At 49.0% G+C, this 12,790-nt stretch overlaps 1 protein-coding gene across 1 annotated transcript; it reads left to right on the top strand.

Moving 5' to 3' along the window:
- The first annotated feature begins 7,788 nt into the window (after nt 1-7,788).
- On the top strand, nt 7,789-10,728 carry FOBCDRAFT_20619 (uncharacterized protein). The gene is made up of 2 exons (XM_031175803.3): nt 7,789-7,984; nt 8,044-10,728. Exons 1-2 carry the CDS (start codon nt 7,952-7,954, stop codon nt 10,552-10,554), a joined length of 2,544 nt encoding a protein of 847 aa, XP_031046936.2. The 5' UTR covers nt 7,789-7,951; the 3' UTR covers nt 10,555-10,728.
- The last annotated feature ends 2,062 nt before the right edge of the window (nt 10,729-12,790 follow it).

Genomic DNA, 12,790 nt, shown 5'->3' on the forward strand with positions numbered 1-12,790 from the left:
CCGAGACTTGTAAATCGACTTGCAATGAACCTCGATCAGACACCGCCAGAAGGGTTGTGCTAGTTGAAGTCGACATGCAAATACTTTCGAATGCAAGGAACTCGACAGCACTGGAGACCACCTCAAACCAGACCTTGCACGTAAGCTAGAGGCTTCTGCCGGATTCATGTGTGTAAGCTAGGCGCGTATGCACACCATAGACAAGCGACTTGGAAGAGGGACTCTGGGTCTCAGCGGATCGAATACAACCCAGTTTCGAGAATATCGTGGAGTTGGAACATTCCCCATGGGTCTCTAAAACCTGGAACAAGACGAGAAACTTACCCCTCCAAATCAATGTCGTCCAATCTCATGGTAAGCGGTCAGCCAGCCTCAGCTTTGATAGAAACGAGGCTATCCTTGACAAAGCCACAAGCGCTAGATGCACCATATTCGAGATCCACCGACGTGCGCAGGCGGGGGCCTGGCGGGGTCGTTCCTTTACATAATTAAGGTATTTGCTTTGTCTAGAGTATTTTCAAAGTTCAACAGGCGATGAATATCACTCGATTTTGACTGTAGATCATGCCATAGCAGTTTCCGTCGCGAACCTTTTCTTTGGATAAGACGATGTTTCATGACACTGCTAGACCGTGAGATCAGCAGTCGATCCCCTGTATATCAGGGTCCGATCTATCAGGGAGTGCGAGTTAGAGTTCGAGTTGCACTGACGCTCTTAATCCTCGCTCTGGACCCTGAAGAATAAAGCCGACGTCTAACTGCCGATGCATCAGCCCAATATCAGCATCCAGGCTTGTCAACAACATCTGCTTGACGTCATAAAGCCAAGGACTCTCTGGTTGGGTCAGCTTGGATGTGGGTTACGGTGAGGTTGAAGCGTCCCACTACTGGCACCAGAGGCAGAACGAGACGAGGGGACCCTTGTTCTTTAGCGCGTTAAATGATGCGGGCGATAATCTTGGAAACTTTTTTTTTTGTCGAGATGAAGATCAGCCCCAAATCTGGACTCCAACTTGGAGGCTTTGTCCTCTTCATGAAGGGGTCCATTGGTGCCCGCCACCAAACGTCTGACAGTTTTGGCTAATATGAGATTCCGTGAACTAAAGGAGCCACAGAAGGGCCGTGCCATCCATCTTCTCGTGGTGTAAGCGGTACACTGAGCATTTCGATGCCGCAACTCCATATCCGATGCTCGGTTTTGTAACTCGGGATAAATCGCGGACAACCGACTTGAATTAACTAACCTTGATAAAAGTTGATGGTTATCTCTCGTTGCACAAACTATGTATGGGCATGCCTTGGTTCGATATCAGAAAGCCGTCGTAGTCTTCGACGACAGTGACCCGCACTAAATGTAACATGCTCGCCGCCCATCTTCTTTGTCTTTCAGTTACAGGTCGTCATACTATCCATGTAGATGTTTGTTCCAGGCGCTGGTGAAACATGGTCACACGTAATCATCCTCCCTATTGAACCTCTGACGGGACTGAAAAAAGATGGACTAAGTCATGATATGTGTACAGGCTACCACGCCAGCGGGGCGGCTCAAAGCAAAAGATAAGTAGTCTAAGTAGATAGAACCTGGGATAATTCTATGTATAATCACTAACTTACCCACTACTTGCTTCTGTAAATGCTAGATCTCCAACAAGAAATGTTCTATCATTCGGTGGACGGCGGCCCTTTCGTCATTGAAGCCGGGGCCTTTCCATTGAGATGCAAAGGTGGCATGTCGTCAACGGAGATTGGACAATTCCCCACCAGATCGAGGGGTATAGTGCAGACGTTCTTACAGAGGAGGCTCCGTGTGTTGCTGGATGTGATGACATGTGCCGGAGGTTTCATCTATTCAAGCGATGTCGCTGGAATTGCAACCCCATGCAGCTCATGGAATATGAAAGGAACATAGAAGATGCATCTCATCTTTGCCGCCAAATCAACGTGAGGTTTCTGCAGAACACACTCAGCGAACCAGCAATATTTGAAATGTCGTTCTTCTGGCGTCATGTATGTCATCTTTGAACTCAAGGGGGATGAACATTTGACCCTAGAAGTCGTGGGGGTAGAGCAGCGGTGAGAGAATATGATGGGCGAAGGAAGAAATATCGATCGTTTTAGCACGGTCATCGACCGAGCTGCCACTCTGCCACCCCAAATCAAGAGTGAGGAATGCGAGATTGTGCATCATGTGCTCTCTGTTTCAATCTGGGCATGGTGGTCTCTTTTCCATCATTGGTTGGCTGCCATCCCTTGATTTCTAGAACATCCGCCGGTAGCGCAGAGTCAGACGAGAGGAGGGTGCAAAGTCGCCGATCCAATTACATGGCAAAGAGCATCATCTAATTGATGAGACACACTGGAGGGACAGAAACTTCTGTTATTTGCCAGAAGAATGATGGATCTCTAACACACACTCTAGATCCTCTGTCCGCTAGCATCTGCGTAGATCGTCTCCAGTCTCCGTAGTGGCGTGTGTTCAACATAAACAAGTTCGAGACGGGCGATATTCATACTATAATGGACCATTTGTTTCGCCTGTTGATCCCTTGTATGAGCGAGTCGTGACAGAATACACAATCTGAAACCAGTGTGACCTGCTGGGTCCTAGGAATGAGTGAGACAATTCAAGGCCATGCATTGTAAGTTCGAGAATGGCTTCTTTTCGTCTGCTTCCAAGGACACTAGCTCCACTAGGCCGCGTCCAAGAGCTTAAATATGGAACGTGGCATGAGATGTGATATGAGAAATTTATATCTGACTCACGGTTTAAACTGCTTCCCCAGACTGAGGCTGTATGGAACACGGTTTCTCAAGAATGTCTATCATCGGAAAAAGCAATTTTGAGACAACATGACTCGGACCAACAGCGTATACAGATGGGTTACACCAAAATCATGGTCAGTGCACGATAAGGATATCCTGGCTCTTAGACGCTGAACCCTTGTTTGTGTTGCTGGATCTTCTTGCCAGAAAGAGAGGAACATCTCCGAAAAGCGTTGAGATCTCGGCATGTAGAGTCTGGGGCTTGGTACGGGTACTTCACGATTTTTCTCGAAAACATGACCAAGCATGGCCATTTGAGCTGCATTTGACGGCTGCATCCTGCTCAAACACCGTCTGTGACCATGACTGCAGAAGGATATTATCCTGCAGCAGCGGCTTGTATGTCGAACGTTATATGCCCACCCAAGATATATTACCGAATCGGGCAGGAAGACTGATGTTGACTTGGAATTCAATGGTCTAGACCTTTTCTCTGGCCGTAGACTCATCAGAGCTATCGTCAGGATATCTGAGCCTCGAGATGGGCATGGCTGTTTCGTGGTCTTGTTTGAGTTCCTTTCGACTTTGCTTATTAGTATTCAATATTCGACCAGTATCTATTGTTACGGGCCGCGTTACGAGCGGCGCAGGATTTACTGGCGTCTTAGCAAACACAGCCATGCCGCCGCAGTTCCACAGAGACTTGGCTTGCGTTTCTTGCGTAACAACACCACATTTGTTCCAGTCTCTGACATCGTAGGGTATCTACAGCTGTAATGGGTATGCCGAACAGAGTAATACATACAGCGAAGATGCACGAGATCGGCCTGTTTAGTTGTGGGTATTATAGGGTTCTTGCAAACTGATACGACAAGAATAAAGCCGACGTAGCGATGATACAACACTGACCACCTCTTTTATTGTAGTTACGGCGATGCTCGTTAGCTTTGAATTTGTCTTGGCAAGTGTTGAGATTGTTTAAAGATCATCGTGAGTTTGAGCATTTTGAAATGGTTCAGCGGAGCGGGATGAGCATCCACTAATGGGCAGGGATAAAGAGAGCTAGCTCAACAGCCTGCAGGCCATAAGTATCCGCTACCTAACATCGGGAGTGGAACTTCGACCAGGTACCCTCGAGGACCTTCAAGCAAGATGACATTCGACTCCCAATCATAGAATAATGTTAATGAGCTTTAGTGGAGGTATGACATAACCGCAGCGAAAACGCCAAGAGAATATGAAATGGCCAGAGGCTCCGCAAAGTTCAAAGGCGCAGTAGAGATACAGAGGCGAGGATACCTAGTCATGATGGACCATAACCTCGACAGATCAAACGCAAATGAAGAGAAGCAAGGGGTGTTTTGGCGGAAGAGGAACCGTGTTGACAGAGAGAAAGCGTTCGTTCCCACATGCTTAAACCTCATGACGGAGATGCGCGTGGTAGAAGCATAAGATATTGAGGGAACTGTCCAGAAAGTAGTCGGAGGTCTCGTGGTAGCGAATACCTGTGCTGCGTGACGGCCGTGTCTTAGATGTGCCATCGATAGTCGTGACAGCCATCTGACCGTGACGCGTCGGGTTGCAGGTGGATTCGGTATTGATGTTGCGTGTGATGGTGCTGCTGATAGCTACTGAATCAAGAAATGATGAAGCCATGGAATGGGCCGAGTCGCTTGGTGGTGTGGGTGGTTGATCATGGTGGTATTCCGGTGTTTGAAGTTGACAGCATTTAACGGTTGGCTAGTCATTGCGATATTCATTATTATAATGAACGATATGTTGTTCCTTTGTATGTATTCACAGCAGTAATGTAAAAGTCACATCCGCCAGCAATATTGCTCGTTGCAACAGCGGCCCTGTATATATCGGGACTTTCGCTTAAGGAGCCCGGCAGACATGGAGATATTTTAACATGATGTGCGATGTCTTGTATCACACATCAGGGCCGTCATCGACCGGACAAGAGAGAAACATGCGAATCAGTGTAATCAGGCGCTGCATGTCATTCTTCTCCAGATGCTCGATGCATCATCTCTATCAAATGCCGGCGCTCCACTAGCAGGGAATCCCAAAATTTCGGTTGTCAAGTAACCATGCTGCCATGTTGCAAAGAGAAAACGAAATGTGCCATTTTCCCGTTATAGCAACGCCAGTAGTGTATTGCGAACTTTCTGTCCATCTTGCGGATTTCTCATCTCTTTCTCGAGTAATACTATGTATGTCAATTTGAGGGCGCCGCCGATATGAACACCTGCTGTGCTGGAGGACGGCATGCCCGTCACTAAGTAAACAAACAACGAAAACAACGCAAAATTATGGTGTTGATGAGCTTGGTCATCAATGCCCATGACCATGGTCCGTGAGACATTGGTCTTTGGTATGGAACGCTGGGCACAGGCAGTGGCTGATGCTCGTGCACGTACTCGATCTTTATACTGACCGTACTGGCCAGTGTCCCTCTTGTATCGTCGTAATATTATCATGGTGGTTTGTTTACTGCTGAAGGGATTCAAGCCTGGACTGGTCCGGGCGGGCTGTTGGAAATGAAGGTCCAGCACTAAGGGCCCATCAGGGACTGGAGTTCCGACACTGCAACGTCCCTAGCCTCCCCTAAAGGAAATAAGCGGCTTGCGACTATCGCTGAAATGGTTATTTCAGCGGAACGGTTATCACCAATCTCAAGCGCAGCACTCGGATTCTCGCCTGTGACTCGTCCGAGTCCCTGTGCCTCTAGCCATGTCCTCCCTATCCTGGTCAAACGCCAAGCACCCCCACCAACGATAACCCCACTAAGACCTCCGAAGACTTGGCGGCGCGGCTCGGTGATGCGTGCTGTCTTCTGTCATTCACCACAAGATATCATGAGCTCGCGGCGTGCCCGGTACAACATCAAACTGACAGTCCTTATCCAGCCATGTTCTTCAGCCACTCCTGAACCTCAGTTAGAGTAAGGTATCAGATGGTCTGATTTACCGAGGGGAGGCTTCAATGATCTCTTGCTCAGCTCTTCTTGAAACATTAACCCCCATATACGAAGGTGGCGGGGTTGAGTCAGACTTGAGGCCAGTCTCGCATTGTTGAAGATTGAACATTCTGTCATTTGATGCGTGTGAAGTCGGCCATGATATAAGTATGAGTCTTTCAGCTTGACCGACTTTGGCGACGAAGCCTGTCAAGTATGAGAGAGGCGAATATGCGGAGTTGAGGTCAGTGAACGCAAAATCCCTGAGGAAAAAAGTGATGAAGTTGATATGTGGTGGCACAGGGAACGGATTGGCTGAAAAGACCATTATAGACAGGCGAAAGGCTCTAAAGGCTCGGACGGTGAGTGAAGATTGATGCGAGTGAAGCTAAGCAGGGTGTTGCAGAGGCAAGCCACGGCCGTTTTTTAGTCGATGTCGTTATCGTCGTTGTCATTGTAACCCGGTATTATTTTCTCCATTTCAACCGCTGCCGTATCCGTAAACTTCAATGCACAAAATCGATCGCTGATGACCTCACCTGCCAGCGCGTGCTGCGACTATGCCTGTGAAGAATGCATTCCCTCTATGAATCTGCAAGAGACTGAGGTGCCAGTCCGCTGCGTGTTGGAAACATTTCAGGAACTGCTACTGGGCGATTCTTTGCTGAATGTGAATCCCTCGTCGCCGGCCTGGACCCTCGCTGGGATAAGTTGCAGAAGATCCATTCAAGGGTCCACCTCAATGGTCCACATCAACCAAAGAGGTCGCAATGTACAAGATACTTGCGCCCCTTGAACCAGTCAGCCGCCGTACGAGCCAGCCAGGGTACCAACCAGGGTGGTTAGAGGACAAACCCATCCTGCGAGAGGGTGTCCTGACTCCTGGGGTGGTGGAGGAAGGGTGTGCTGTGCTGCCCGCTGTACGTAGTATGTCCATCTGCTCCGCTATCAACGCTACGGAGAGTGAACCTGTGAGGTGAGGTGAGCGTGAGCCTCCCGTCGTGATGGAAATTGAAAACCCGGCCCCGTTCAATTGGCAACGAAAATCAGTGGGCGGGCGAGGTCGTGAGGACGAGAATCCCATCTGATACCCCCCTGTCGTTAGTTTCGATGGGTCTCTTCGCAGCACCCACACTTCACACTTACAAGGTACTTAGTTCCTAGACTCCCCTTCGTCTGCTTCTCCTCTTACTTTCTTGGGTTCACGTCGACTTCCTTCCTCTACAACCTCGACCATTTCGTCGGTCCTTCGAATCCTCGAAGGTTATCGGACTCGCACTTGGATATCTCGAGTCGTAATAATCACCCTGTGTCTTTGGGTCGCCGAATTCCATTTCAACTGCTGCTGCTGCTGTGCTTGCGGCTGGTTCTCCTACATCAAACGAGGTGAGTACATGATGCTCCTGTGCCGGTTTTTTATTTTTGATCGCATTCCCATTGTGCCGATATTTGCATCTTGATTTCGCTCAGCGTTGTTTTGCGTTTGAATTCTCCTGCTGTTCTGCGACAGTGATGGAGAGGAAAACGTGACGGTGATGAAAATGCGTCGCGGTTGCCTATCTTTCTCTGCATCACCCCAACTGCAACTGCCTGAGACAACTACCACTCCATCCATATTTACATGGAACCTTCCACCGGTTTGGCCCCTTCTGCACGCTTGCATCTACATCGATCCGCGCTTTCCAGTGCCTTGCTACAATTTAGCGACAAAACTCTGTGTCTTCAACCAAATCGATTCTATAATCGCTCCTTTAGCCGTCATCTCCCGCCTCATTGCGTGATTACTGCCACCAGCGATTCTCAAATGCGTGTGACCATCCAGAATGCGATCGTGATCACGCCTGGCATTGCTACCTACGACGAGTGAAGAACGCGGCTGTGCTCAATCATCATTTGGCCTTCATGCTAAACACAAACCTCATTTCTCCTTTACGCCACTTGCAGTTGTCTACCTGCTCGCCTACGTTTCACTTCGAATACTCGAGAAAAGACTGGCATTGTGTTCCATTCGCTTCGCATCTGCTTTGCATTTTGTACTTGGCCAACTTTTCAAGCCTGACAAGCCACTAACTCGTTCGTGAAATAGGTCGACATTACAGCCCCTCGATATAATAGAAGCGGTGCCTTTCCCATTCGTCATCGCTGATTCCACTCCTTCGTCCTCCGAACCACATATCCTTATCTTTCTCGGGTCGTATCCCCTTTCATGTGTTGTGGGCAATAATTATGGATTCAGAAGACGGAGAACTGTTCATAAAGGTGTGCATTCAGCATGATTGGCATTTTTGTTAATCACGTTAACTGACAGGTAATGATAGCAACTTGCCGGCTATGTTCGGACGCACGAGAAGGCTTTGGCCAACGCTCTTCAACTACGCCGCCAAGTCCGTCATAAGCCATCTCAGAGTACAGGCTCAGCGACCCTCCTCTCCCAAACTTCCACTTCGCTTCCCGAACGACCATCTACCTCCGCTTCCACATCGAGTTCGCTCGCAGCTGCCTTGTCGCTCGGAACCCTCAACTTCACATCGCATAATGCCAAGTCTGTAAAACTGGCACTCACGCCTCATCACCTATTTTACCTACTCTCCCGCTTCGAAGAACTCGGCATCAATGTCGGTCCTATGAAGGTCCGACTTGAAAACCTCCACGACAGTTCATCCTCTGCCAACTATGTTTCCTTCCTCAGTAATACCCAGCGATCGAGAAGCAAAGGCTCGGATATTGATTCAATACACTCTGTCTCGAGTATACGAAGTGTCATGTCGGGCATGTCTGCATTATGGTCGAGTTTCGGCATTGGAGCCAGCATATCCGCTGCCCGGACCGAACGCCAAAAAGCCGCCCTGGAAGCTGACATGAAGTACCTCTATTCTGCTTTTACCAAGATTCCTTGCTTGAGATTGGCCCCAGATTGGCGTGCCCGCCTGATTCGTGGTTATGAAGAGTTTCCATTTGATTCGGCTGTACCCCTATACGTTTTCAAGAACCTGCAGGCTCTCGAAGTTAGCAGCATCGACTTCCGACAATTCTTTGGCTGGGATCGTCTAGCTGATCAGCTGCGTTCTCTTACTCTGAAACGTGCCGGTATTGAGGATCCCGCGGACATCTTGATTGACATCGTTTTGGATGATATGGACAAACGCCGTCGACGAGTCTCCAAATCCCAGTCCTCACCCACTTCAGTCTGGACGGGTAGTGGCAGTCCTCGTCGTAACATTGCTCACCCCGAGCTTCACCGAGCCGTGTCTGCTCCAAGCTCCCCTGGTGCACACGTCGACATGCGGGTCGGTTCGTTGACCCCAAGTGAACATGCTATCGAAGAGAGCAGCCGTAGGCAGTCTTTGAGCAAGGATGACGAGCAAGATGACACCCCACAAGCTGTGCATAAGTCTTCTCGTCCCAGGAGCAACTCACCTCCACGCCCTACCAGCTCTCGAACGCAATCACATCCCGTTCGAGGTAACCATCACCGCATGAGGCGATCTGGATCTGGTAGTTCTCATTCCAGCCTTTCCGATTCCTGGACTGGCCATCACCATTCTCGAGGTAGCTCTGGTAACTTACTTGCTATGGGCGTCCTCCCCGCTTCAAAGTGGCGCTTTTTGCGACATTTGAGTCTGGCTGACAATTCCATGACCTCCATTCCGCAAAACAGTCTGGCACCCCTCTCCAACACACTTTACTCTCTGGATATTTCCTCCAACCTCTTCAGCCAGGTCCCAGACAGTCTGGCTACCCTAACCGCCCTTAGAGCTCTGAACTTGTCTCACTGTATGATCGATTCTCTCCAGTCCTTGACCCGCAACCCTCTTCCTGCCATCACAGCCCTCAACCTTCGAGCAAACAGGCTCCAGAGCCTTGCTGGCGTTGAGAAGTTGGTTCCTCTTGAGAGACTCGATTTGAGAGATAACCGTCTGGTCGACCCAATGGAACTGGCGAGATTGACAGGTATCCCCGACATCCACGAGATTTGGGTTGAGGGCAATCCCTTCACTCGTACCCACAAGGATTATCGCATCTCCATCTTTAACCTCTTCCGCAAAGCCCCAGGCTATACTGACGACGTAATTATTGATGGCAGTGGTCCAAGTTATGTTGAAAGACGATCACTGGTTGACCGCCCCCCTATCCCCGAATCCATCCCTGTCGTCAAGCCACAGGTCTCTGAGGTGCCTACTGTCGATGTCAGCAAGCCTGCTATTATTTTCAACCCTCCCAAAGAGCCAGCTGTCCTCCGAAAGGAACGGCCTACGCCTAAGGCTGTCATGAGTGAAATCAACACCAGCTCAACACGTCGGCGAAAGACTCCAAAGAGGCGAATCGTAGATTTGGCCACTTCTGATACCCCATCCTTCCCAACCCCAGTCGAGGTTCAAGTAGCGAAGCCGGCTGGCAAGCAGCCCAAGTCTCCGCTGACTAACGACGGAAACTACCGGATATCCCAGCAACCTGGAGGCCAGGTTTTGTCGCCGCCCACGTTATCGACCGACTCGCAAGTTGTCAGCTCACCTGAAGTACCACGAGTTGACACCAACATCTTGACCAACATCCCAGCTACTTACTCATCTAACGATGATGCTTCCACTTGGAAGGAATCTCAGGATTGGGATGCCGGTGGTGAGATATACCGTCAGAAGATTGAGGCCTTGCGAAATACTGTCGGCAATAGCTACCTTTCTGTCTTGAGCGAAGAGACTTGGACTACCAGCCGCCCGACAGACTATTCCACACCTAATGTCCCATCCGGTGCAGCCATGCGCACAGCACACACTCCTATCCACGCCCCTCAGGCTCAAGCTATACATAGTGGTCGGACCTTGGGCTGAAATCGAAGATGAGATACCAGCAGAGTTAGACTTGGAAGACGACACCCATATGATACCCATATACCCTCTCTACTGTGGGAGCATGCTGGACTCCTCGGTATGATTCGATTCTCTGTTGAGCTGAGTCTGAAGACTCAAGCTCGACCACTTCGTGTTTTACTTTTTATTAGCATTTGCAACGATATCATGGAGCATAGCGAGGCGGCGTTTTGGGCAGATGACGCATCTGCATTTGTTTGAGTATAGGAACTCATCTTTACCTTTCATCGCTGCTTCTCCTTTCTGGAGCCTGCATGTTTCTCTCGGTCTTGTTCTAGAGATATCACATCTTTCAACAGCCTCTGATAGATGGAAAGGTTTTCATCTAAAGAATGCCTGTTATTCTCATTCGAAATGAGATTGAACATGTACTGTTTTTTGCTTTCACGTAGGAGTCTGGACATGGCGTTGGAAGGTCAAGGGTATTTGCCCACATGCATTCTTGATTTTACGGTATGGTTGGAAGAAAAAAAGACTTCACTTGGCTTGAAGCTTATGCGATCTGAGGCAACTATGCTGAAGAATTGGAGATTGTTGTAATACATGATATCCTTTATCAGTTCAAGCCCTTGGTGCTTCTGGTTGTCCTCTTGTAATACTGTTGTGGTATCCTAATAATCATGGATTGCCACTGTCCCAGAATTTGGAATCCTTATTGTGAACGTGCACAGATTGCAAAGCTAACAGAATCGTTTCAGAGGTCACTCGTCGTGGCTTATCGACCCCTGGAGGGAAATGATCCTTTTGTGCTCCGATGATGCCGTCGCGGAAGAAGCCAAGAGATGAGCCAGACTATTGGCTGACGTGACCAGGTCAGCCGGCTTTAGCCTGATGCTCTAAATCAGAGAAGGGCCAAAGAGGCTTGGGATTAGTTCGAGTGTTAGGAGTGTTGAAAGAGACATGACCGGATGGTTTTGGACGATTTGTTCCTGACACAGCTAGAACATTGAGATGGTGGGCTGGCTAAGCCGCTGGTATAAGGTACATAGAGAACCTCACTTAGTGTTGATGGAGGGGCGGGCTGAGTGAGAGATTGAAGGGTAGGGAGGGTAGGTTTAAGGCTTGGCCAATATCTGAGCCATGAGGGGGCGTCATCATTCCAGGGCGAGGTGCGACATCGAATTTTTGGTGAGGATGGTAGCATGGGTGAATTTAGTGTTGGATGGCTGAGTCAATACCCCAGATTCGAGGTCATTCGCATTTGTAGTTGCCATGACAGTATCACGGTGGCGACGAGGGTAGTGATAGCGTTCAAATTGGAGAAATTCAGGCTGTGGCTAAGTTAGTAGTAAAGTCCTAGGACTCTATTTATGGTATTTCTCTGAGATCGTTGGTGATGGTAGGGCATGTGATTATCCTTGGAGTCTATCGCCTCATGCTTCCGGCTACCCATGAGAAACGAGAGCATATCCTGAAATGGTACATAGGACGTTGTTAATAATATTGTTCCGGTGTGGTTAGAGAAGCCTCAACAAGCGAGAGCAAATGAAATTCCAAAGGGGAAGCCAAAAGTTACTATGCATAACTCAGCCAGTAGACCAGGTTACCAATATCAACCATAGTGTCTAGAGGTATCTTAGCCTGTGATCTCAGATCCTGATGTGGGTTATCTATCTATCTGTCTACGACCACTTGAATTACCTGGCATAGAAATGCCGTACTTCTTTGATGACATTTTACAATGCTGTCACCGTTATATGATGTAAGCTCTTAAGTTCAGAGTCACTGAACGCCATATAACGACACCGCAACTGACGATGCATCGATAATCATTGGCCGCTTACAAGAATCGCCAGCACCTGGATCCGCCCGGAAGTCGTGCCCGTTCTGGGGCCGCCGAGGCAACGGAGTGGAACGAAGCGGATGGCCCCGCGGCCAGGGACACGTACTAGGATCGTTAGATCTGAGGCCATCGTGAATATGGATAAGCTCTCATGCACCACAAGCGTCGGAGTAGTTCTGTGGGTGCTTAAATCTAGCTTTCGCATTGCTGTCGGCGATGTAGATTTGGTGCTATGGATGTCGCCAGGCGGCGAATATTGTTCTCAACAATTAGGCATCTTGCAAGTTTTTGACAACTGATCATGAATGATACTGTCATTGTATTGGATGTTAAGGAAAAGGCGGTAATGAGCTGTTGCACTGTCGACCCAGTTCGCTTACACAGGCGTCAAAGTGTCAACAAGAGTGGGCATCA

Source organism: Fusarium oxysporum, chromosome III (genome assembly GCF_013085055.1).
Source record: "Fusarium oxysporum Fo47 chromosome III, complete sequence".
NCBI lineage: Eukaryota > Fungi > Ascomycota > Sordariomycetes > Hypocreales > Nectriaceae > Fusarium > Fusarium oxysporum.

Excerpts from the sequence above, each read along its gene's own strand:
- FOBCDRAFT_20619 (XM_031175803.3), top strand. The coding sequence starts at position 7,952 with ATGGATTCAGAAGACGGAGAACTGTTCATAAAG. Across the intron at positions 7,985-8,043 it reads ACGGAGAACTGTTCATAAAG|CAACTTGCCGGCTATGTTCG; the intron begins GTGTGCATTCAG and ends AGGTAATGATAG.